This window comes from Rhamphochromis sp. 'chilingali', assembly GCF_963969265.1.
Source record: "Rhamphochromis sp. 'chilingali' genome assembly, chromosome: 16".
NCBI lineage: Eukaryota > Metazoa > Chordata > Actinopteri > Cichliformes > Cichlidae > Rhamphochromis > Rhamphochromis sp. 'chilingali'.
In genome coordinates this window covers 29,253,769-29,280,548 of record NC_137943.1, presented here as the reverse complement: position 1 = coordinate 29,280,548, position 26,780 = coordinate 29,253,769, and the positions used below count along the sequence as shown (strand labels likewise).

At 41.3% G+C, this 26,780-nt stretch overlaps 1 protein-coding gene across 2 annotated transcripts; it reads left to right on the top strand.

Annotated features, from left to right (window-relative positions):
• Positions 1-2,891: 2,891 nt before the first annotated feature.
• LOC308383928 (uncharacterized protein) lies at positions 2,892-26,214 on the top strand. 2 transcript variants are annotated; one of them, XM_080862173.1, is made up of 14 exons: positions 2,892-3,109; positions 4,854-4,912; positions 7,047-7,186; positions 8,239-8,423; positions 14,181-14,405; positions 16,001-16,123; positions 16,333-16,423; positions 19,019-19,086; positions 19,232-20,051; positions 20,218-20,380; positions 20,612-20,973; positions 22,873-22,946; positions 24,143-24,189; positions 24,590-26,214. In XM_080862173.1, the coding sequence occupies exons 1-13, from the start codon at positions 3,005-3,007 to the stop codon at positions 24,176-24,178; spliced, it is 2,451 nt and encodes an 816-aa protein (XP_080718299.1). In that variant the 5' UTR covers positions 2,892-3,004; the 3' UTR covers positions 24,179-24,189; positions 24,590-26,214. The 2 variants fall into 2 exon arrangements, with proteins under 2 accessions (XP_080718299.1, XP_080718300.1); XM_080862174.1 differs by lacking the exons at positions 24,143-24,189; positions 24,590-26,214 and having other exon boundaries at positions 22,873-23,821.
• The last annotated feature ends 566 nt before the right edge of the window (positions 26,215-26,780 follow it).

Sequence of the window (26,780 nt, the reverse complement as noted above, 5' to 3'; positions counted from 1 at the left end):
AAGGAGCCTTTCTGAAATCCCTCTTTAAATGATACTGTTTTTTCTGTCTCTGTCCAAATAGTCCCGACTACAGTGGGACCCTCTGCCTGTGCTGCGTCCTGTGCCAAGTTTCCAACAAACACAGCGTTGAAAGAGGCTGTGCGTGATTTATTAAGGCCTGATTCACTGGCAGTGAGCAGTACATGCAGGAATACTACCAGACATTGTTGCTGCTCCCTCAGTTGCTCACCCAGTAAGCCACAGAATTTCTGTCCCTAATGTTCCTAATAAAACAATATCAACACCCAATCTGGGAATTCATGGAGATTATAATGTGCCTATAATGGAATTTATCCATTGCAGCTACTGAAGTCCATTTCTGATATTAAAAAATGTGAGAAGTTAAATGAAACGTCATAGAAATTGTCATCATTTTTATTATTTTCATTAAGTCAGTGTTGACTTTTATTTTTTAAAATAGACGCTGTATCATAGTAAACAAATAGTCAAGCCAACATTGAGCTAAGCTAAAATATTGACTTTCTCTGACGTCCACAGCCCCTTTGATCTTAAGTGGGTCAGCACAGTGAAACTCCTCTTTCTGTTCCTTTACAGAAACTTACATTTAATCAATAAGATTTTTTAAATATAAGAAAAAGAAGCACAATTACAACTGTGCATTTCATGTTTTCTACTTGATAAAGAAATGCTGCTGTAGTAAATTAAAGAAAGCTGTCCACATGTAAGAAGTAAAGTAGTGTAAAGTAATAAAATAACTTAATTACTTGGGTTTAGTATGTATGTTCATGGGGGAGATCATTATCAGTAGGAAAAGCTTTAAAACTTGTCAAGAAACAGTTAAAAATTCAAAGTTCATGTACAGTGGGCCAGATTGGAGTCTTCCCCTGGCCAGTTCATGGTCCCAGGGCCTTATGTTTCACACACCTGCTATAAGCAGTCCATTTATTGACAAAGAAATGTATGTATTGGGTCAGGATTATTAATGAAATTCCACTTCCAGACTCTAAAAACATATTGTAGTTTTGATTCAGCTGACTGAAAAGCTAATACTAGTCACGTGTACGGATTTTAAATTCTGATTTTGACTCACTTTGTATTTTGATTTCTTGAGCAAAATCAGCATCCATGTATTTATTTGTAAAAACAGTTTAAATAGTGTGTTAGGGATTTCATTAGTCTATTAATTAACCTTTACCGATTAACTTTAAATTTGTTCCTTTTTGTTAAAAATGTAAAATGCTGCATTACTTTATTTATATGATAATAACCTTCGTATTGAACAAATAATAGCAGATGGATGAGTGGAAACCTTTCTGTCTAATTAAACAGCTCAGCGTTAACTGAGGACCTTTTCCTGTCAGCTGTATTCTGCTCATTTACAGCTTCAAACTTTTATTAAGTGTGCCTATGCCAAGAGGCACACTTATTCTTCTTGGACTGTATTACTGTAGTTTTGAATAAGTCACATTTATTAGGGATGTGCCCTCTGTGACATCATACAGAGCCAAGAGTAGAAAAAATATCTAAAACAAGTTTGAAGCCTTTTATTGTCTCACAGGGATCAGTATCCCCCTTTTTAAAATTTATATTTTATTTTTATTAATTACTTTTATTATTTTATTTTAACTTTTTTGAAATTTTATTTAAGAATAAAAACTAAATAAAATAAAAAGTTTCCTAATTTTTAATATCAGTATCCACCACTGTACCACTATATATACAGTACTGTGCAGAAGTCTTGAATCACCCATTTTATTTCTTTATATTTTGCTTCCAAGGAGCCACACTTGTAATTTTTTTAACAAGATCTTTTACAAGTGATCTTGAGCAGTAGCTTTCCAGGCTTTCTGGAGATTTTTCAATGTTTTTCATTCATTTTTACTCCAGTCCTTGTACCATTTTTAGATGAATGTTTTTGTTTGTTTCTTTGTAAAGACACTAAATACTGATCTTTCAATTGTTCCACCGTGAAAAAGCTCCATAATCAAAGCACATAAAAGACTTAATCTAGCAAACAACCAATTTTAAATGATATCTTTAAGCACTTTGTTGCCAGCAGCTTTCCTGAGCTAACTCTACAAAACAGTGTGACTGGTATAAAACAGCATTTTTGCTCCAACAAAAATGGTGATTAACAAAGAGCTAGTAGCTGAAAACCTGTCAGTGTGTCCGTAAAAAAGCAGGAAACTGGACAAGTGGAGGACAAAAGTAGAAGTGGCACAGTACAGTGTCTGAAAATCATGTTCTTAAGAAAGAGAACAAAAACCATTAAAGAACTGACACCAGAGCTGAGAGATGCTTTAGCCCTTCAGTTTATTTATCTACTGTTTGCTGAAACTTCAGAATAAGTCTCAGTGGAAAGGTGGCTGCCAAGAAGCCAATCCTAAGGAAGGGAAACAAGGAGAAAGGGCTGAAGTATGCCAGATTATACAAGAACTGGACTGAAAATCAGTGGCAACAGATCTTTCGAAACCAAATTTGAATATGTTGTTTCAAATAATTGTCAATATGTGTGGAGGAGGTCAGCCATCTGTAACAGACTGTGGGGGATGATTCATTTTTCAGCATAACAATGATCCCAAACACACAGACCCCCCCGAGTCCAGACCACAACATTACTGGAATCATGATGGAATCAGCTTGACAGAGAATAAAACAGCAGACAGCCAAAATCTAAAGAAGAGCTTTGAATGTCTTTCAAGAAGAGTGTAGAGAAATGACAAGAAAGCTTCCCCAACAGAGTTCAGGCTGCGTTGAGAAAGAATAAAGAAAGAATTAAGCTTTGTTTTCATGTTTTGGTTACATTTTTCTTTAATAAAACTGGTAAATTTCAAATTATGCTTCGTTTTCTTCCAAAGACACAATTTCCCATGCTGCCTTTCGAGGGGGGCGTCGTCAGCGCACATGTGCGCACGCCGAATAGCGAGCATGTACTGAAGTGTAAATAACCCGTCAATATTATTTGCACTTTTTCCCGGTTTGCCAGTCGGTCCCGTCGGACAGCATGGCCTCAGAGGAGGACGACGTGCTGCTGTTTCTAATCTACCAGCACCTGAAGGTGAACGGCTACCAGAAAGCTGCCCAGGTGCTGGAGAAGCACGTTACCCAGGTAAGAAGTTTGGCTTAAATTTACAGTCTAATATTTAGCGTGCAGTCGGTAGACTGGGTTCTAGCTCGCACACGTTAGTTAAATGTGAGTAAAAAGACTATTTTTTTTTATGTGATTTCATCAGCTGACATGCGCATCTTGCTTGTTATATAACAACTTAAATATAAATGTGATGTGTGTTTGCTTCAGTGTGGCTGTCGGTAAGATGCACTTCAGTCTGTGTGTGTGCGCGACAAAGCGTGTGGCTCCTTGTTCAGGCCTTCTGGAGGAAAAGAACATTATGTTACAGGAGCTGCACAAAGCAGCTCTGCTCCTGCGGCCTATTGCTGCACGCTGTCACCCCATTCAAAACCTCATCACCTTTTCATAGTGTTTAGTGATAACAGTTGACCTTTTTTTATCTAAAGCTCCTGGAGCTGCTGTGATAAGTTGATTAATTGATTATTTCATCAATTTAAAAATAATCGGCAGCTTTTTTAAAAATTAAATAGCCAGCTGAGATGAACTTCTACTTACATATTTTTCAAATACGAGACCTGGATGCTTTTCTCTATATTTCGCTGTAATTCACTCGTTTTTAGAATTTGGGGTATTTGGACTGTTGCACATAATCACTGCAGCTCTTGATTATCCAGTAGCTGTGCCGATGACATCTTATGATGCAACCAAACACTGTAAAATAAGCCTTTCTGGTATTTTCTTTTTTAACAGGGGAAATCTAAAAAATAATATTGTCTTATTCTTCCTAAGTCTGTCTGTTAGGAAACATGCGCTTAGGTGTGATGTAAGCTTTTCCTGCAGAGCTTATGAGATAAAAATGTCATTGTCAAAAGCTGCTCATACTTACAGTGGCGGGTGCTCATATTTAACATGATAAAAGAAAATGTAAAAAGTGAGATCAGAGTCGGTACAGGTACAGAGAATCACAAGGGTTCTCTGTTTGCAACAGTTCTTTTCTATTTTGGCTTCACAGGTCTGAATGCAAGTACATAAACCCCGCCCACCTGCAGTTCAGACCTTCTGTTTACAGGGACGGCCAATCTGAAGAAAGTTGGCTTAAAGGGAGAGTGAATTAACTGAGCGGTCTGCTGAAGTTCATTATAAGATATCATTTATCTTTTCTTTCATTTTACTAACCACTTATCCAGCATTGTGTCGCGGTAGCTGGAGCCTGTCCCAGCTGTTACAATGCCAGAGGCAGGGTAAACCCTGGATAGGCTGGTTCCTAACCATTAAAAAGAGGGGGGAAGGGTTTTTCAGACACGGGATGAGCTGTGGGCTCCATCAAAACATAAAAATAAGGAATATTATACTGTCGTAGAGTTCAAACATAAAACGAGAGCTGGAAAGGACATAAAACAACACCTTAAAGTCTGAATGAAGTTACAGCAGCAGTCTTATTAGAATTTACTTACGAGTGTCCTTCACTCCTCTATGTGAACATTGTGTATTCATCATACTCTCTTCTTTGGCATATTTTACATGAATTCACATCTGGAAGCTTGTGGCAGCATTCCTGCAGCACAGGAAATTTGTTATTTCCCTTTGCTATCTGTGTTTTTTTCCTTTCTTCTTTTGTCTATGTAGTTATGGGACGCACAGGAAGTTTAGCTGAAGCAGAGACAGAACATTCAGGGAATCAGTGAAAAGGAGAAATTGTATTTTGAAAACACTCTTGAAGAGTCAGTACTGAGCAAGTTTTAGATGCACAGTATTTCTCAGGCTGTTGTGTGTTGTGTTGTAGGTGGAGACACCAGTGGAGAGCTCCTCCACCCTACATGATATCTACACAGGCTGGATGAAGTAAGTCACACCCAGTTACACACTTGTATACATAAATATATAATGCCACAAGTTACCAAAAAGAAAGTAATTATAAGAAAATTGTAAAATTTAACATTCTTTGTGCTGTAATTGTTATATGTGCTGCAAATTTTGTGAAAACTGACTGTGTACAGCAAACTGTACAGGTGAGCATGTGTAGATTAAAAATGTCAGCAGCTGAAAACAGGATGGGGCTCTCTGGCTCCCAAAGAACCTCAAAACAATCATTTAATGGTCTAAAATGAGATTAAGCCCAATGAAGTGCATAAATAGTGGCTTTTTCTCATCATCCTCTGTTTTTCTTTATCTCCACATTTTATGACTTCCTGCTTTTTTGGAGTCACAGCTCAACAGGTAATGCGATTCAGAGACACACTCAGCTTAGGTGATTTGTAGACTCCACGCTGTCTGTGTGAGCAGGATGCGACTGGTACGGTTTGTGTGAGTGATTTCCTGGCCTTGTGCCCAGTGCATTCTGGGATCACCTTCAAATCCCTGCCTCCCTAATGAGGATTAAATGGGCATCAGATAAATGGCTAAATCAATGACATCAGCTCATTTGCCGAAGTGAATCTAACACTAAAATAACAGAAATCTGCAGAAGTCAATGAAAATACATAATTATGTGCCGAATATAAGGCACCTCTGATTATCAGAAAAACACTGTTTTCAAACAGCTGCTCATTAGGGATAAGTACTCATAATGGTACTTAGCCCTATTCTAATTAATGCCACAATGCAAATGATCAAAAACCTGTAGTTCTTAGGCTTCTGAGATTCACAGAAATGTTTTTCTTTTCAAAAGCTGGTGAATTCAATTAAATATTATTTATATAGCGTCAATTTACAACACCTGTTGCTTCAATGTGCTTTATAATGTAGGTAAGAATACACTTAACCTCTCCAAAGTTAGCTGACACTTTGTAAGCGAGCACTTGGCAACCGTGGGAAGGAAAAACTCCCTTTGAACAGGAAGAAAGCTCCGGCAGAACCAGGCTCAGGGACGGGCAGCTAGTTGGGGGTTAAGGTGGGAGAAAAACACAGAATTGAATTACTTCACTGCACTGATAAAGAGTAAAGACATGTAAACAGAACAGTGTAGTCTATAGCTGTGCTAGCTATTTGCTTCCAAGCATAGCTAAATCAAGTCGAATGCTTGTTTACGTTCACGACCATTTAGGCACACCTTCCCAGTACTGGGTTAGACTCCTTTTCTGCTTTGAGAGCTGCCTTAATTCTTTGTGACATAGATTGAAAAATGTGCTGGAAACATTCCTCGGAGATTTTCCATGTTGATAGGATAGCATCACACAGTTCCTGCAGATTTATCCGTGGCTTGAGTCTCCCGCCGCATCCCAAAGGCGCTCTCTTAGATTCAGATCTGGTGCCTGTGGAGGCCATCTGAGTACACTGAACTCGTGTTCAAGAAACCAGTTTGAGATGTTTTGAGCCCGATTGCTTATAAAAAGATGGATGTTGCCACTGCAGCATCACGTATTAGTGCGTGTTGGAACACTAAGGCTCGCCATTTTGGTGTTGGTGAAACCGGATGTAAATGGCCTGTATTTGTATAGCGCTTTACTAGTTTTACTACTTTACTAGAGATATACAGATGTATGTTATGTTATAACAGTTTGGAAACTGGAGAAAAAAGTTAAATTATTAGCCATGTAACTGTTCCAAAATGCTCTAAACACTAAAATGGTCCAGAGTTCATTTCAGACTTTCTGGGCTGAAACTTGGCACGCTGCTATCAACTTAAGCAATCTGTGTTTGTAAATCTGCTAATTGCATCAGCAAATTCCATTTAAATGATTTATAATAAAGATTAGCCCTGTGTACAATTGTGATGAAGGGAGAAAACATACATGAGGCCAAAAATACTTCTCATACTAGCATGTAAACGTGTTAAATTCATGCCTGAAGTTGGACAATTTAACTCGGGAATCTGTGAGTCTGAGACTCACTTTTAGAGTCAGCCTCAAGTGGTCGCTGGAGGAATTGAGATTTGCATTGACTGCGTTTTTCAGCTCATCAGTTGGTGCTTTACCTAATGTATAAGCATAGCCAGTAAAAGAAATGTAATTCATTTGTGTGTGTGTGTGTGTTACAGACTGTACTCCCTAGCCCAGCATGCCAAACAGGAGACACAAGAGTCCAGTTACTCAAAGAAAAGCATCAAAGCAGAGGCTGCAGACACCAGGCTCTCCAGTGTCACAGGAGGAGATGATGTGGATTCCAACCCTCCACTCGGTAAATTTTATCTTTGATTGCAGTAGTTAGGACAAAATAAAGCCACTAATATGTGCACATCTGTAGCTGAAATGAATTTAATTAATTAAATGTCAAACATTTTCTAATTAATGCTTGTTTAAATCTTGTGGATCTCGATTTCTGGAGAATGATGATTTCCATTTTTATTTTTTCTGATGTTTTATAGATACATAGAGCAACAACTTGGCAATTAATTATTTTAGCAACCTGTCAGTCATACAGCTGATTCATTAGTTTATCTTGGAAGATGCAAGAAATGAGGAAAACGTAAAACAAACAAAAGCCTCTCTGTAAAAATATGTTTTTGTTTATTTATCTAATGCTAATTTAAAGCTAATTTAGCAGTAAGCTGAAGTTTGTTCCACAATGGGCTCCTGTGCTTTGAGCCCACACTGCAGAAGTTGTAACAGTAATTGATTGTCTGTGATTTAAAAGTAATCAGTGAAAATTTTAATTGGGTTCTGTAGCAAATGGGAAGCCAGTGTAATTCTGCCAGGACTGGAGTAATGTGTGTCGAGTGTTTGTGACTAACCTCACTGCTGTAAATGGTCAGAAGCTCCTCTCCTGCGCAGCTAGCTCACAGTGTAGGAGACGTTTCTCTACTTTTAAGATCAGTCTTCAAACTTCCCTTTTTGATAAAGTTTATTGTTAGATTCTTGCCTTCTTTGTTCAAACTGGACACTTTTTGTTACTTCTCCACATCACCTGGACTTTTTAGGGAATGTAACTACTAGATCGGTTGACTCTGACACGTGCCTCAGTAATGCTGCTGGGTTACGTCTCGTAACTTGTTCATACAGGATCATCTGATTGTTGGGCTGTTATCTCTAATATTGTAGGGTCCTTACCTTACAATGTAAAGCTCTTTGGGGCAACTGTTGTTGTGAAATTGGCGCTACATAAAGAAAACTGAGTTGAACTTTGCATTTTATAAGTTATCCTTTTTTTTCACTCTGTGTTTATTTCTTTTACAAATCTTGGCACCGGTGACTATGAAGCCAGTCTAAAATATATTTGATTTTCTCTTTCAGAGCCTGGGCCTGATGTTGTTGAGCCACTGAAGGCAGAGAGCATCTCTGAGAGTGTCTGTGAGCAGCTGCTGGCTGCTGATAATAAATCCCAAGCAACAAACTCTGACAGCGAGAGCGCCGGCTCCTCTGACAGTGAAGTGGAAGAAGAAAAGATAAAGGAGGAAGAAACAAAAACAGAGCAAGAGGTGAACATCTCACATATCATGAAAAATGGGTTTGAGTTTTTCTGTGCTAGCTTTGCCCCCTTTTTCTCAAAGTGAGGAGACAGAATACTTTCAGTTAGCGTAGCCCTGTTGTGTCAGTGCTAATGTGTGCTTCATATGGGAGAGTCAATAAGGACAAACTGAATGTTGAGCGTAAATGTTTGGTATTTAGGATGTGTTGATGAACACGTGCGCCGAGAAAACCAGAAAATATCCTGTAGCCTTCAAATGGTATTAAAATCACAGGAGAAATAACAAGATAAGAAGGAGAATCATTTTTCCCAGCTAAGATGCTAACAGTTTATTTCCTGGCATGACTTAAGCTTTAAAAATGTGTTTTCTTAAATTCAAAAGAGGTTTCTCAACAACAGCAGCTGCAGGAAGGCGTGGTTGTGGTTGGTCCTATGCAAAGTTTTGCAGCACGTCTGCATGCTAATAATCCTTCTCTCTGTCACCAAAGAGTTGCGTAAACAGACACAAAGGCGGCGCCATGTGTTCTGCTTCTGCAGATTAGCTTTTACAGGTAATAATATTGACATTCTGACACCCAAACAGTACACTATTATCTATAAAGACACATCTCCTGGATGCACTGGTACGCATCTTCAGTGATGTATCCTAGGGTCATCAGGTGTTTCGGGTCTCACAACATCATACACCCTCGCCCAGGCGACCCAGCCGGGGGTGATCAGGCCCCGACTTGCGTACCAGTAGCTACCCACGGATCAGCCCTCTTAATCCACAGCCACCTTGTGGCTTTCTCTGCCGCTTCACTCACAGCCTGGATGGCCCTCTTCTTGGTTGCCCCAGCCACGCCCAGCCGGCCTAGGACTTTGCAGAGTGATCGTCCTGCAAAGCCCCTACAACCCACTTCTATGGGCTCATAGAAAGTCTTCCAGCCCCTTCCCCTGCACTCTTGCACTAGTTCCTGGTACTTTCCTCGTTTCCTTTCATTGGCCTCCTCGATCCGCTCTTCCCAGGGCACTGTGAGTTCCAGCATGATCAGCTGTTTTGAGGCCTCAGAAATAATTATCAAGTCTGGCCGGAGTGATGTTTTTACAATGTTCTGAGGGAACTTTAGTTGTTTACCCAGGTCAGCCTGTAGCTGCCAATCAGAGGCTGTGTTGAGAAGGCCAGTTGTCAAATGTGGGCGCACCTGGGGTTTCTCTCCAGCCTTAATAAAAGAGATTGCCTTCCTCGGAGCATGATGGTGCTTGCTGGTGCTGATTGCTAAGGCAATCTTTTCAGCAACTACACCTGGTCGTGCCGCCAACGATACCGACCATCGGCCAGGGCCCTTGGGCAGCTGCTAAGGAGGTGTTCTAGGGTCCCTCTTCCAGAGCACAGGGGACAGGCAGGTGTCTCACTCTTTCCCCACAGATGGAGGTTTGCTGGGCTTGGCAGAGTGTCGTATACTGCCTGCACTAGGAATCGGATCCGGTGGAAGTCTGCCTGCATGATGTTTGCCCAGGTGACCTTGCGCTGCAAGGTGCTCTCCCACCTTGTCCATGCTCCCTGCCGCTTAAGGCCTACAGCTCTACTTACTCGCTCCTCCTCCACACCTGCTCGGACCTCTTCCTGGAGTAGCTGGTGTCTCTCCTTTCCCTGTGCCCTGCTGACCTGGGCCTTTGGGACGTACCCCAAGCCTGCTCCCCCTGTTGCTAAGACCCCCATCAGTGTTTTCTGCCTTAGGCGTGACTCCGCCACCTCAACTGCCTTCTCAGCCTTCCACTTTCTTCCTGTCCTTACCTCAATGCCTGCTGATGCCACCTTGCAGTCTTTAGAATCTCTGTACTGTAAGGCTTCTCGTGTGCGAGCCACCTTGAACTCTTCTGTGAGACCACTGAAGGGTAACTGCACGCTGTTGCTTGTCCCATACAAGGCAGCGCTGGTGAGACTGCGGGGAAGTCCCAGCCACTTACGAAGAAAGCCACTGATCTTTCTTTCAAGGGATTCCACAGTAGTTATTGGAACTGTATAGACAAGCAAGGGCCACAGGATTCGGGGCAGGATGGAATGCTGGTAGATCCAGGCTTTAAATCTTCCAGGCAAGCCGGACTTATCCACCTTAATAAGCCACGCTCCCAGCTCCTCATTTGCCTTCTGAATAGCAGTAGAGTCTTTCAGGCTGGAGTCAAAGAGTTTCCCCAAGCTCTTAACTGGTTGTTCCGTTATGGATGGAATAATGGTTCCTGAAATTGAGAACCGGAACTTGTCCGTCACCTTGCCCTTCTTCAGTACCATCGATCTTGACTTGGAAGGTTTAAAACTCATCCTTGCCCATGAGATGAGTCTCTCAAGACCTTGCAAGATCCACCTACACCCGGGAACTGATGATGTTGTAATGGTGAGGTCATCCATATAGGCTCTGATAGGGGGCTGACGAACACCTGACCTTGTTAACGGCCCTCTGCACTCCACCTCCGCAGCCTTTACCACCATGTTCATTGCCAGGGCAAAGAGCGTAACTGAGATGGTACAGCCTGTTATTATACCTTTCCGGAGTCGGTGCCAGTCTGAAGTAACTGCCCTAGCAGTGACCCTAAGCCTGAAATTGGCATAATAGTCCAGGATTAGGTCCTTGATCTTACTGGGAACATGGTGGAGGTGTAAAGCATGCTCAACCAGTTTGTGTGGGATCGACCCATACGCATTAGTCAGGTCCAGCCACAATACAGCTAGGTCGCCTCTGTTCTCATGGGCTTCTCTTATAAGGTGTGTAACTACACCAGTGTGCTCTAGGCAACCAGGAACTCCTGGGTTCCCCCCCTTCTGAACTGATGGATCAATGTAATTGTTTCTAAGGAGAAACTCGGTCAATCTCCGGGAGACAACGCTAAAAAACACCTTCCCCTCCACGCTCAATAGCGAGATGCTCCGAAACTGGTTTATGTTTTTCGAATCCTCCTCTTTGGGAATCCAGACTCCCTCTGCGCACCTCCACTGATCAGCAACTCTCCCTCTCCGCCATATCACCTTTAAGATCTTCCACAGGTGGCGGAGCAGCTCTGGGCAGCGCTTATAGACAAGGTAGGGTACGCCACTGGGACCTGGGGAGGATGCTGAGCGGGCTGCTTTGATGACCTCACACACCTCCTTCAAACTTGGCTCCGTCAACTTGAACTCTACTGATGGTGGGGCAGGGTTGATGAGAGCTTTGTTTGGTCCCAAGTCTTGTTCCCTCAAAGGGTCACTCATGGTCTCATGAAGGAAGTTATTCACCTCCTCTGCTGAGCACTCCAACTGCCCGCTTCGCTTAACCCCCAGCAATTGTTTGGAAAAGCGAAAGGGATCAGCAATAAAAGCTGCACGTTTCCTGGCTCTCTCTCTTCCTCGCCTCCTGTGCCATTCTGCTCTACGGAGGGTAAACAGTACATTTATAATCTGAAATAAGCTATGCCCTGAAGATAACAATCATATTTTCAAATATTAGCATCTTAAAACTAAAGTAGGCGAGGAATCTCCAGCAGACCTTATCTAATTAAAGATGAATCTCTAAATTTGTACGATTAAGCATGAAGTGAACACGAGTTATTTAAGTCTTATCTCATAAAGCAACTCTTGAAATAACTACGAGCAGGGAAAGATAAAGGTGCGACGTGTTAATGATCATTAACCCTTTAAAGCCGGTCTGAGCGGGCACGCTCCATTTTGCATAACTATTTTTAAATCCCGGTAGCTCTGCAACCACGTAAACTAGCGCAATAATTTTTTTTGCATATGAAACCGGAGGAGTTGTACTTACATCTTATGCCATCAGCTTGTCCTCGGTCACAGTTTCCTTTCACATATAGCTTTGCAAAAATTGCATAAAAAGCGCTTGCAGTAACAAAAACATAATATTCCAGAAACACGCTTTGCCGATCCGATCAGCTGTTTGTAACACTTCCTTCGTCCATCAGCACGAACTATCGCATGTCCGCCATGACCTGCCCGAAACCGGAAGTGACGTCATTTGCGAAAATGTAGTTTTTTACCATCAGGGCCTTATGAGCCTATACTGGTGTTTTTAAAAGTTATCTTTGACTTTATGACTTTCTGTGTCGTTTCTGGGATGCTTAGGACTCATATTGCACTGCTGGAAATAGTTTATTTTGATGCATATGCAGTTTTTTTTGCAAATTTGCATTATAAGATTTATTTTCGTTTTTATTGCAGTATATAAAAATTGGTGTATTTCAAAAATAAAACTATGAAGACACTCAAAATAAATTTCCTGTGGTGGGAAACTATTTTGTGCAACTTTTTTGTATTTACAGTTCTGAGGGATAAGCCTCTTAAATTTCTCTAACTAGAAATATATGTTAAAAAAACAAAAACGATTTTCAATTTTTTTGTAGTTTATTGCACTTTTTTGCAATTTATGTAATTACTATGCACTTAATGCAGACATATTATTAAAATTTGGGCTATAATGGTTGTATTGATGTATAGCAACTTGAAATGCTCCCAAAAATGGCTCCACAGCATGTAAAAATATAATATAAGCTCTGGCGCACTTGGTTCTATGGTAGGTCTTAAAGGGTTAATGTAGGAATATTTTTACTTGGGGTTTATGTTTTAAAGGCTTTCATTAAAGTTAAAAGCAAAAAGTAAAAAGCGTTCGAGTAAGTATCGAGTGCTGAGCGTTGTTACAGGAGGAGGAAAGCAGTGCCATCATGAACACACATAGCTGTTGTCCAGCCACTGTAATAATGTGCTGATAGATGGACAGTAGCTGCAGTGTTGTTATACGCTTGTGAAACACACGGACACATTTCCACTCGTCTCATCTGTCCTGTATTAGTTTCCTCTGTTGTTATTACTGCTGTGTGTGTGTGTGTGTGTGTCTTGTCTGTTCTTTTGTGTTGGCCCAGTGATGCAGCAGATAATGCCGTGTGGACACAGAATTGTGTGCGTGTGACAACGGTAATCTTCAGAGACAAATTGTGTGCGTGCTCGTTTCTGTGCAAACTATTCGTTGTGGTTTCTGTCGACAGCTGCTGGAAACCCTGATTGCTTTGTGTCTAATGGTAAAAGCACTGCGGCTTTCTTTTTGCTGTACAACAACAACAACATCACATTCTTAACGGCAAAGATGTTTCTACTCAGCAGAATTTCTAGTTTCTTTTAGTTGTAGTTTTCGCCAGCTGGTTGAATTAAATCTGCTCTCTGTGGATTAAAATGGACTTCCTGTGATGTGGAGCGGAGCTAGCAAGTGCTCCAGCGACACTCAGTGGAGTCATATTTTTACTTTTGGATTGCATATAAAGAGATGCTAGCATCTCCTCCTCACGTGCCTTCTTGGCCTGCTTGGACTTGATGGTGTTTTTTGCAGAGGAGTGTGGTTTGTTGGGGGTTGTTGAAGTAGCTCCCTTTTTATGTACTAAATATCATTGGAGGCTGGCACATGCAGCTATCGCTCTCAGGCATGTCTGGGTTTGTTGTTGTGCATGCTAGGGGACGTAAACACAGGGTGTCTCTATCTATATAGTCCAAATATATTTGACACAACAAGTTTAGTCTGTGTGCGAGTATTTGAAATTGCTCTGTTGCATTGTTTCCCCCAAACGTAAAAAGCCTGTACACTGTTCTCAGTATAGCACCTCATTTGCAGTGAAATATAGTCTCCAATAAATGGGGTATACAGAGCAGTAAAAAGATCCTCGAGTGTCTTGGATTTGTCTTCCTGAAACTAGCAGATATTCTGAGTAAACAGCAGGATGCAAGTTCTTCTAACTGCCTGTACATATTTTCCAGTCAGCTCCAACTAAAGTGTATGCTGAGGCGTCCAATGAGGCAGAAAGCCTGAGCTCTGCCTCTTCAGACGCTGAGGAAATAACTGCACCCAGCCAGGGTAACAACAACCTGGTGTTACCTGATCAGGCTGAGGACCAATCGCAGGCCCCCGATCCAGCCGAGGCCTCAGTCTCAGGCGGTGACCTTAAAGTGGAGCATCAAGAGGGCAGTGATGATCTGAAGCAGGTTAGCTCATCAATTTCATTTTAAACTTTTGTGTCAGATGTTTATTTTTCTTTTCATCTCATCATATCTCGCAAAACTTTTTCATGCGACTGACACTTGAGCACATATGCATCACTCGTTCTACCTTGATGTCTTTAAAGGCCTAGTGTGCTGTTTAATTTTCCTCCTGGCGCACTGGATCGCTCTGCAATGAGCAGAAATGTTAATCACCTTAAACCACACTCATAAAAAAATGGGAGTAGCTGTTGTAGCAGAGCCTCCTTCTCCTCAGCTCACCTCTGCACAGCTGAAACTTATTTTGCAGTGGACTGTTTGTGTTGTTACGCTTCTAGTAGTCAACACTGCAGACAGCCTTTCTTTGCTGAATTGTGAATTTTCTTTTAAGACTTTACTGGAACGTAAAAGATTGCGATTAAATGTCACCGTATTAGATGTTGCTCTTAATTAGTGCAACAAGTCGGTGCACTTTAAAACTCTGTATTCATGTTTAAATCATCTGAAGCTCCAACAGAAACAGAAACGTCAGATTTAATTGGCATTTGCATTGTTTAAACAAGCAATTTGGTGCCAGTTGTCAACAAGAAAAAGATCAAATAAAAAACATACAGAAATTAAATGTATGATTTTTTTTTTTTTTTTTTTTTTTTTTTTTTTTTGGCATAAAGATGATAATTTGTGGTGCCACCTTTTTACCATAATAATAATAATTCTGCAACATTCATCTCTCCAAGTGTCAAAACAGGACTGTTAAAAGCCAGCAATGAATAATTCATGTTATTTGGTCAGTTAAATAGCGTTGTATTTGCAAGATTTATTGCTCACATGTGGAAAGATGGAAGCGCCAGTAATAATAAATCGGACATGAGCAATCAAAAAGCTGTAAACAAAAACCCTGATCAGCCAAATATTAATTAATTGTCGCCCAAACTGTTGTAAACATCTGGCTCTGTTTACAGACTAGTGCAGCATGCTGGTGTGCTATGCATCAAAGATCATTATGCTTGTTCCTCTTATGCTCATATCCATAGATGCTTAGTTTATATCAAGTCTTAGACTATTTTTTTAGTTAAAAAAAAAAAATCTAAATTTAATCGTCATCTTCCACAAAATCCAGAGCATCTGGAAAAACAATAAATCGGCAGAAATGCAACTTGGGAAACAAATATCAGTCCTCTTGTTGTTATTATTGCCCGCATGCACACATCAACATAGACCTAAAACTAAAGATTATCACCTGCACTGGTATCTAATTTGGTGCACGAGAAAAGCAACACACAAAAGAAACTGCATTCAGTTTTGTCCCAGCAGTCCCAGCTGTCCTCTTCAGCGAATGCCGCCATGCTTGGCAACCTTCAGAAAATGGTGCTGGCTGAGTTGTAAAGCAGATACTGGCCGGCGCTGGCACCAGCGCCTCCAGGCTGGAAGTGTTTAAACCATTATCCATCTGACTTCTCTTTAGTGATGCAGCCATGTTTCCAAGACTTAACTGTGGCTTCGAGTGCAATTTTAGCTTTTATTGACAAAAATGAGCTGTATTAATTCGCCTTTGTTTTCTTGTAGGATTAAATTGATCTTTCTGCTCTGTTTTTCTCCAGGAAGCAACCACAAACACCTCAGAAGACATAGAAGAAGCTTCGGCGTCACAGCAGACAGATGTTCCCACTCAGGAAGTCAGCGAAGCCGAGTCTCCAGAAGGTGAAGAAGCCACAGCAGGAGAGGTGCAGTACTGCTTCATATTCATATATTAATTGATACGAGTACAGAACCTGTGATTGCTTTTATTATGCATCCCTGAAGTGCCTGCATATTTTGATATTTCCACTACAATTACAAAGTATTTAAATAATTCAGTTAAACTAAGAACTAAATCAGTAAAAACTTGACTCGTCATGTCTGGTGGTGAAAGACCTCTGTTGACCTCTTGCAGATGCCCATCCTGGTTGAACCCACCACCTCTGACCTGACAGCTCTGGAAACCAGTGACCAGCTAGGAGACGGTCAAGCCCCACCCTCTGCAGGTATTAACAGCCAATAGATTTTTAATTACCGGTTCGTTCTTTTCCCCCTAAATGCATGGCATCTTTTCCGTCTCTTTCTCACTGCTCTGACAAGAGTCACAAGCTGTTGTTAAGAAACCGAGGCTTCAGTGCGGCTGCCTCTGCAGCAGGTTTCTTTTAAGTATTATGAAAATCAGTCTGATAACATCTGCCGTCCAGGTTTGTTTCCACAGTTACAAGAGTTTCAAAATTTCACATTTCTGCTCAGGCATGAAAATCACTGCAAGGTTGATTTAAGAAAGAAAGTGAGATTTGTCGTAGGGTTGCATCTGTAATCAGAATGTTTCTCCTGATTGATTGATTGATTTTAAACTTATCACTAAATTCGTAGTTATGAGGACCCACACATTCATCTTTCCCTATATACGATTACATAAGACAAAGAGAAGATGCACGTGCTCATGACCGACATAATTAAATGATTGATTATAAGAATATTACACACATTCATGTAATCTCTAAAATTGGTTCATCTTTATAGCTTCTTATCTTTATATGTGAATATTAATGTTGTATGCTCCGCCCCTCCCTGAGCCTGGTTCTGCTGGAGGTTTCTTCCTGTTAAAAGGGAGTTTTTCCTTCCCACTGTCGCCAAAGTGCTTGCTCATAGGGGGTCATATGATTGTTGGGTTTTCTCTGTATGTATTATTGTAGGGTCTACCTTACAATATAAAGGGCCTTGAGGCGGCTGTTGTTGTGATTTGGTGCTGTATAAATAAAGTTGAATTGAATATGTATTTATGATTACTTGGACATCTTTTTCGTCATAAGTCAACAATAGAGAAAAAAAGTATAACATTACTTCTCACTTGGAGCGTGAGCTCAGGCAGCTCGATGCTCGTTTCGTAAGCTGTTGTGCCGCAATGACAAAGAGTTGAGGTTAAGTAGGATGCACTTCCTAACATATGGGCACAAGGTCTTCAGTTTTTCATTCAGCTACACCGCTGAAGGATCTGAAAACTGTGATGCATGAAGAGCTCAAGTCAAGGCAAACGAAAAGACCAGCTGTTCTCAACTGAAGAAGACTAAACGGTCTAAAAACTCATATTTCGTAGCTTCAAGAAGAAAGACACATTTCAACCTGTTGCTTTGCTGAGCAGTTTTCTTTTTTCCCCAAAAGTTTAATTAACCTGGGAAAAAACTAAATATTGTCACACCTGAAGCCCATCTGTAGCTGTGACCTTGGTGTTCGCCATTTCCTCGCAGGACACTCATTTGATTAAATCAACTGTGGTTCGTCTAGCATGACGCACACAAGGTTGTTGTGAGCTTGCAAATCTAGTGAGAATCCAGCCGCCTCTCAACACGTTTCTTGTGGTGATGTGACGACACACCTCGGGAACAGAAGGGGAGATGGATGTTGGCTTTATCTCGACTTGTTGTGGTGGAGGCGTACAGCTGTGAGGCTCGACTCTCTTTTCATTTAATGGCTGCTGATTTGGACGAACTGACTTAAAAGTTATTCACTGATATTAAAAAGCAGTTCCAAAAAGGGAGTTGTTGTTGGAGCGGTTTCCAACAAAGCACAGCTTCGTCGCTGTACTCTGGATTTACTTTTTTCCATTTATTTACAAGGGAGAAAAAAGGCATTCTGTCTTTTCATTTTTCCTTTTATTGACAGCACGTCATCTCCGGCTGTTTAAGCACAGAAGTTTTAGACAAAGTTTGAATATTTTTACCCCGAGGCAGCTGGATTCAGTGCCAAAACTTGTAAAAGAGTTTGACAGATTTCTGCCAAAGCCGGAGAAACAGCAGTTGTTTTTCAACGCCACTCACTTGTGTAACTTCTCAGAGGAGTTTGTAAAGCTTGTCACAGCTTGTTAAGTAAGTCGGAGTTATGACTACTCTGAGAGTTGCAATCATCTGGAAAACAATCGCATCTTTCACCCAAAAATTTGAAAATGATAGATGACGTTTGAATAGAAACGAAGGTTTTTCGCATTCTGACCTGTCAAACACGGAGGCAGTTCTGGATTTTACTAACTGAACTGCACAAATTCCTGGAAAGGAGCCTTTTGTTAATAATATTATTATCGACCTGAACTTCCTGCTATGACAAGTCCAAACATCTGCTGCAGAAAGGCTTCAGAGTTGGATTCCTGTGGGGGGAGAGGGTTCTGATGCTGCTATCAAGAAAAAAAATACACCTGGAGATGCTCGTCAAATAAAAGTGTTAGATATATCACAAACATGTCGTAGTGTGTGCTCTGCTCTCCACTTTAATCCTCAATACATCAGACAGAACTACAACAACAGACCTGATGTCAAATTAAAATCTCATAACAGAGGAGAGGAGGAGTTATGAGATCCCATCAGGGCAATTTAAAATGTCTCGTTATCTTATTTTTCTTTTCTTTTATGACCAAACAAAAAAACTGCCGTATGACTCATGTCTCTTGCTGTTTTTCCCAGAGTTGCCACTGTAATAGACTGTCGACTGATTTTAAAAAGATGATTTTATTGAGTCTCACGTCATGTACTTAAATCTTAAAGCTCTGATCAGGTATAAAAGACTACAAATGTAATCTAATGTAGGCATTTTATAATGTTTTTCAGACCCTGATGGTGAATCTAAAAATCCAAAAGAGGAGGAGGATGACGTGGAGGAGACAAAGAAATCTGAGGTGATACAACTACTTAACTATTTATGGTGAAGATAGGTCTTTGCCAGAAGCAGATGGGGAATAATAATGAGTACATTTGCACTATCTGTAATGACTTTGTGTATATGCAGCATGTTTTAATTCCTGTATGTATCTCTGCACTCAGACGTCAGAGGTCGCAGATCTTTCCTCGGAGCTGGAGGGAGACACGGAGATGTTGAAAATCCCCGTGGACACCGGGATCCAGAGTGACCTCTCAGCCAGTCCAACTGGTATCAAAGTCACGTTGGTTTCAGAAGAGCGATCGGACCCAGAGGCCTCCATCATCATCAACATCACAGTCAAAGACGACGAAGCAGCTGAGCGAGAGACCAGCCACCTGTCCCCTGAGGAGACTGCCGAGTCCTGTAAAGACCGCAGCACTCCCAGGAAAAAGAAAAGGAAGAGCAAACAGGATTTTGAGACGTCAACAGCAGACGCATCGATCACGGACACACCCAGCAGCATTGATGCATCTACCCTAGATCCACTCAGTGACACTCCTCTTCCTAGGAAATCTGCCAAAAAGGAAAAGAGAGACAAAAAGAGACAAGAAGAGGAGGTGACAGAGGATGGCGGAGATCAGGAGGATGAGGTTGAGGCGTCTCAGTTAGCTCCACCAGACAAGAAAAAGAAGGCTAAGAAGAGGAAAAGGGAAAGAGACGAAGAAGAAGAGAAGGAAGAGGAAACTCACACTGTCACTGAAAACAAAATTAAAAAGAAGAAGAAGAAGAAGGCTAAAGATGTGGAAGAGGAGAAGCGTGAGGCAGGAAGAGCAGTAGAGGAGAAGGCTGAGAATCCTGTGAGTCTGGCAGAGACAATGGAGGAGAAAAAGAAGAAGAAGAAAAAGAAGAGAAAGGAAGGAGGTCAGGAGAACGAGGCGGTGCAATCTGAAGAACAACCAGCAGGGGGCAGTAATGGCACAGAGGAGAAAATGGAAGCCACAGGTAGAGAGAGAGAGAGGAAAAGCCTTTCCAGAAAGTTCCCTGTAATAAGACATTAACTTGTATTTCATGTGGCCTTTACTCTTAATCATTAGTGGTGATAAATCTAGTGTGATTTTTAGATAACTTTAATTGTGCATTTTATTTTCTTTTTGGCCTGCTCCTGCAGAGGGAAAGTCTTCTTTGGACTCCTCGGCCAAAAAGAAAAAGCGTCTCAGGAAGAAGCTCAGCCTGAAGAGGAGATTAAAACTTCATAAGAAGGAGAAGATGGCGATGAGGTTGATGAAGAGCAACAAGTTATCTGCAGATCAGAACCATGTGAGAAGGAAGAAGTGAGTAGTTTCTGCTTATCTTTGGCATATTTCTTCATAAAACTACAAGTGAAACAAAAGCGAAGCCAAACGATTGTAGAACTTGGCGCTGCTATCATTGTTTCAATGTCACCTTGCAGAATTTTGATGCTGTAGAGGTTCGTGCTACCAGTAGTACTTTTTACAAAGAGTATGTGCAGAAGGTTCTTACAAAATCACAGTAAAAGTTAAAGGATTACTTCCATTTTTCAGACAGAAACACCTACAAGAAGAAACAGAGGAAGTGTTTCACCCAAAGTCAAGCAAAAGACCCAAAGTTGAGCCCATTCGGGAGGACGAAACGCCAAAGAAGAAGAAAAAGATGCAAAAACATGCTGACCTAGAAGAAAATTCGTCAAAGGAAAACCAACCTCCCAAGGCAAAGAAGGAGAAGAAGAGGGAGCTGCAGGCTGAGGATCAGAGCGGTGTGGCAGATGACCAGAGTGCTGCGATTCTTGATGATGCTGATACGTCGGCGCTTTCAAACGGAGGGAAGAAGAAAAGGAAGAAGAAGGCGGTTAAATGCGAGGAAGCTGCCGAAAATGTGAGCCAAGATGTACCTGCTAAGAAAACAAGTAAGACTTTCTTCTTACTAAGTTAGCATTCATGTTGCGCTATATTAAGGGTGTGACAGTTCATGAAGTCTTGACACAAACATCTGCAATATCGTCCTGCGGTACCATTGATCTGCAACCAGTGTGGTGAAAGCTATAATGTTTAAAGACTGCTGCGGTAACAGGTTATACATCAGAGTATTATTGTTCGTCGTCATACTGGAGGAAGAAGAAACCATGACCCAGACTGTGAGATATGAACTGAACCATAGTTACAGCACTGCTGGGATAAACACGATGCTTGTAGATCCACCTTTAGCAGCAATAACTTGAAGTAATTGTCTTCTGTTGACTTTATCAGTCTCTCACATTGTTGGTATACACTTTGGTATACTCAGTCAAATGAAGGTGCAAGGAGCTCAGATCCTGTGAATGCAAAACAAGCATAAATCATCACCGTAACTGACAGCTGGTATGAGGCGTTTGTGTGTTACGTGGTGTTACACATGATGGCCAGATGTCTATATGTCGGTCTTTTCTATCCAAAGGACATTATTCCAGGAGTCATGCGATTTATGCAGATGCAGCGCTGCAGACCTAAGCCGTGCTGCCATGTTCTCTTTAGAGTGAAGAGGCTTTCTGTCATCAATTTTAACATGCTAACTGAGGCCTGTAGAGTCTGAGCTGTAGCTCTTGCGGTTTCTCTGAGCATTGCACCGATGGAACTTATAAGTAACTTGCTGGGATATGTTCACTCATGGGAACATTGTGGCATTGCGTTGATACTCCCGAATGCTCCAGACCGACTGCTTTTGATCAGTTAAGTCAGTTTTATTAGCAACACCTAGCTGCTATTTAGCCTTGTAATTCCTATGCAAACAGTAAGAATGTGCATAGTTTTTCAGGACACTACGTCACAACAGTGTGCAGTTCTTTAGACTTTAACTATATCTCACAGCCTGCTTTTGGTTTTTGAGGTTCAGTGACCTGCACAGGCTGAGAAAAGGACATGTCAGGACAGACTCCATAAAACTGTAATAAAGCATTATCATAAAGACGCTGTCTACATAAAATCCACAAAGCTTCCTATCAAAGTAAACAGGCTGGTGAGCTTACCGACAGAGAAAAGCTCTACAGCGCATCCACCTGAAGTTCAAAGCTCAGTCACAGTGCAAGGCTACACGAACTCAACAACCTCACCACAGGAGAGATGGAGCGATATCACCATGTCTTTAGTTTTTGATGCATTAATGTCTGAGAAGGACAACCTGCTACCCTCTGTAATCTTCCACTGTGGGGCCATCACCTCACATTTGTTGCTGGATTCTACATGAGTAGATTCAAGGTTCAAAATAATCCTTATTAGTAACAAATCGTGCATTAATGTCGCCCCTCGGTTCATACACCGTCTAAAACAAAGACGTAGCTGCTGTAGTTTTCTCTCTCGGCTCAGAGCTGCACATTTGTGCTGTTGCAGGCACAGCTGAGAGTACACTGCCTCTCACTGTAGTCTGTTACATGATATTGAATCATATTTATAACCTCTGAAGAGAAACTGGTGTATTCATATACAGAAGGGGAAGAGACAAGATTTTTAGTTCTGGTTTCTCTTTGTAATCAGAGTTCTAGTGACCAGTTGCATTCAAGGAGGTTTTTGTTGCAGACAAAAGGCCCATGTGGAGAGCTAAAAGCATATATTTCCACCTGTAAACAATGACCGTGGCCCAGATGTCTTTTGGCTTTCTCCAGTTTATCTTAAGTACACCTCTGCCTGTGGATAGGGGGAAACTATTGCAAGATGATGCTTGCAATCATCCAGAGAGGTGAAAAAAATGACCGTGCAGGGGTTCCACACACACCACACTACCACAAAGTGCAGCAGTTCCTTTAAATGACTTCATAATGTGCTGATATTCACAGAGAAGAGCAGACTACAGGAGAAACTAGAGGTCGAGCCTGCTGCAGACACACACACTCCTCCAGCTACTTCTGGGGTAAGAAACTCTCATCCTTCCTTTTAAAATATTGTGTCTGGGGGTGGGCGTCCGGGTGCACACCGGCTCACTCCTTGGCGGCCGCTTGTCGGGGCCTGGGGCTCGCTCGGGCCCCTTTGGAGGTGGGGTGCCCCCGGCCTCTCGGCCTAGGGCTCGGTCACTCAGGCGCAGCTGGGGGCCGGCGGAGCTCACGGGCGCGTCACTGCAACTCCCCCTGGCTTCTGCTCCGCGGCTGCTGGGTGAGCCCTCATCTGGGACTCTCCTCAGCTCTTACTGGGACAGTGGCGCGGCTGCCCCTCTGTTGGTCTTCCATGGTCTCTTGTGTTCTGGGGGCCTCTGGATGTCTGGAGTTTTGATCTCCTCCATACCCGCTTCACACCCTGGAGGACGGGGCTGTGGCCCCCCCACACTCCCTAGCAGATCATTACATGGAGAAACCTTTGGAATGCAAGCATGCTGATCCACACAGGTATGCACACATGGGTATTCACAGACGCGGACTAAAGCTTTCTTGGCTGCTGCCTCAAAGCACACTGTGCGCTGTCTATCTTGCGTGCTGCACAATATCGTTTATTACTTAGTAAATACTGATATCTATGACTAGCTAGTTTATTGTGATGGTGCTTTGTTTTCTCTATTATTATGTTGCTCTTTGTTGTTTGCTGTCTCCTCTGTTTGTTTTTGTTTGTTTGTTTGTTTTTTTTTTTTTTCTCCATACAGGTGACCCAGGAGTTTTTTTTTTTTTTCTCTCTCTTCCCCCCCCTTCTCACCGTCTCTTCTCCCCTTTGGTTTTCTTTCTTTCTCTCCCCCTCTCTCTCTCATTCATTCCCCCTGTCCTATTTATTAAAAAAAAAAAAAAAAAAAAAAAAAAAAAATGACAAAGGATGAACTGAAGCTCTGCCATCACGTAATGTCGCATACTGCTGTTTCTGATGTCATTTAAGAAGAAAAAAAAAAAAAAAAAAAAAAATATTCAGAGTTATAGTACGCCGCCGTTTACGTTTCCCCTCGTTAATGAGACTGACTGACAGTTTGAAGAGACAAGAAAAAGAAATCTTCGGTCTTTGCTTAAGTTTTTTTTTTATAGATCTGTGAAGAAGTGTTGCGAGGCATTTTAAAGTAAACTCAAAGTTTCCTCTCCAAATAATTTGCATGGAGAAGCAGTTAAGCAATATTATTATTTTTTCTTATTCCAGAAAAAGAAAAAATCTTCCAAGAAGAAGACAAACTGATTTAAATTTGGGTGAGTAGCTGCTCGAGCTTTCCACTTAAACTTTATTGAAACTAATTTGTGAATTTAAAACGCTGCTTTCAGAGGTTCAGCTTAACTCCTATACGGCCGTCTCCGAGTCACCGTTCAGGATTTTCTATGTGAAATGAAGCGTTCACAGGCTCTTCAGAGGCCGTGTTCATGGGTCATCTCACCTGTGATTAAAAAAAGCATGTGCTTTTATTTTTTCATTTCAGAACTCCACTGCAGCCTCAGCGCTGCTTTTTCAGAAAACGTCAAACAAACAGAATCAGAAAATTGTTTCGTGATTGTAGCTAAAACTTAACGCACAAGTCTGGTTTCTCTCTACAGCAGACGCGGCATCATTGTCTGTTTACTGAGGATTAATTATGACTTTCCCTTTTCTTCCCAGGGCGTACTCGGGAGGATGACTGCAACTTGGACCTGAAAGCCTAAAAATGTCAGCGTCTTTTCTCCCGATTATTCTGTCTGAGGTTCATTTTTCCACGAGAAACAGATTTCTGAGAGGTGCTGGGAGTAACTTCGCACTACCCTTTGTTCCTAAACTGTGAATTTAGCACAATACACACCCTAAACCCCCCTTTATTTAGCAGATTCGACTTTAAAGCTTTGTTGGAGGCAGACCTGCTCTGCCATGGGAAAAAAAAAAAAGCATAGTAATTAGTCAATGACTTTATTATGCATTTCATTCAGCGCAGCCTTTTTAACTGGAAGCTTTTCCCATTAAAGTCTCATTAAAGAAATGATTTAAATGAGCTGCCTATCGTTTGAAAGAATTCACGCAAGTGAAACATAAATTTCTATTTAAATCAAAGAATTAGATTACTAACAGGATTGCTGTGAATTTTTTTTTAAATCACAGTTTATCTCTTTAATCATTTGGCGTAAAATGGCCCTCGAGTTAGTCAGCTTGCAGTTAGTTTAAAACTGAGAGAAGATGGGATCTGAGGATGTTTGGAGGCTGTGAAAGATGATTAATACGTTTCTACTGCAGCGCGAGACACATTTCGGCTGCAGAGCAGCTCCGTCTGCAATCTGCATCTCCTCAGAACTGATAAAAACTTATAAAGGGGGAACTTTCACAGTCGTGTGTCTTCTTACAGTCAGAGGGGCTCACAAACCTCCACATCTTTGAGTTTGAGTTAGAAATAAGCTAATAAGCTAAGGTGGCTCGATTTTCTTTTTTGTCGGTTCTTTTTTCATGTGAACTGATTGATAAACCAGCATTTGTGTTTGTTTGAGGTAGAATATGTAGTTTTGTTCTGATGTGCATATGATGCAAACTTTGTCAGCCATCAGCTATGCAAATGATTAAATCCCGCTGCTTTGTACAACTTTAACTGCTTAAATTTGCCGTTCCTAACGACGAGCACGTTTCGAGAACGCCGGTCGTTAATAGCTTTAATTCTGCAGCGGCAGTAATTTTCTTTGTTTTCCTTCCCACACTGTTACACGTGCTGTGTTTCACGGTGAAAGTCAAACTGGGAAACTGATCTAACTTGGGCATGAAATTATAAAGCAAATGGCATCACGTCAACAAAGCAGCGTTTGTTTCTTAGGCGATTAAACCCAGATGTGATGCTGTTTGTAAGGTTTGTGCTGTCGAAGCTCAGCAGGAATCATTTCACCTCTGCATCCATCCCTCGTGACATGAACACTGTTGATATAAGTGCTTCTCACGTCTGTTTCACAGTCGATCGCTGTAATCAAACCCTAAAAACTTCACATTTTTGGAAGAAATGTTTTGGTTGTGATTCAGTTATTTTGTTTTTGATTGCAATTTATTTTATTAAAACTAAATTCAGTCTAAATATAGTTGAAATAAGAACAAATTATACATATTCTGATTGGTTATATTTAGGGTTGGAGTTGTCACTCGGACCTCGCAGGGTCACTTTTTTCCACTTCAGAACTTTTGAATAGAAATCCTCATTGTTGAAATATGCAAGCAGATTAAAAGCTCAGGGAAAGTTTACATGAAATGCATTTTATAAGGTAAAACTTGAATCTCACTAAGATTCCATTATAATCTCATGGCGATGTAATATTATATTTTATCCCCTTAAAAAAAAATCTGTCAAATTTGAATCTGTAAGCACATAAGTGGTGATTTGATATACCTTTAAAAAAGTAGTGCTGTGATGTGTTTTTGTAAAAAATTGGAGCCAAACGGCTCATTAACCCAGCTAACAGTTTCTCATAATTAGAAATAACTAATCTAATGCTGTTAAACTGAATGATTAGTCTGAAGTCTGCCTACATGCTGTTAACTTCCTCTGTCGCTTTACCTAAAGCGCTCTGAAACTTTGGTGTCTGAACTTGTGAGAGACGCAGCTTGGAGCCGATGCCGACATCGATTCGGAGAACTATGAGGAGAAATTAGGTTTTCCACCCTCGGTGTCTGTGTTTACTCGCCGCTGGTGACGCCGTCTTTCTTTCTTACACAAACAGCTTTTTTCCCTCTGAAACAGAAATCCATCAAGTCAATACGCGGGGCAGTTTGCAAACGCCACATCGTGACGATCAAGAAACCAGAGTTCAAATCTAATTTGTCCTGAATTTAAACAAAGTGACGTCAATTT

Excerpts from the sequence above, each read along its gene's own strand:
- LOC308383928 (XM_080862173.1), top strand. The coding sequence starts at position 3,005 with ATGGCCTCAGAGGAGGACGACGTGCTGCTGTTTCTAATCTACCAGCAC. Across the intron at positions 4,913-7,046 it reads ATCTACACAGGCTGGATGAA|ACTGTACTCCCTAGCCCAGC; the intron begins GTAAGTCACACC and ends TGTGTGTTACAG. Across the intron at positions 19,087-19,231 it reads AGGAGACAAAGAAATCTGAG|ACGTCAGAGGTCGCAGATCT; the intron begins GTGATACAACTA and ends CTCTGCACTCAG.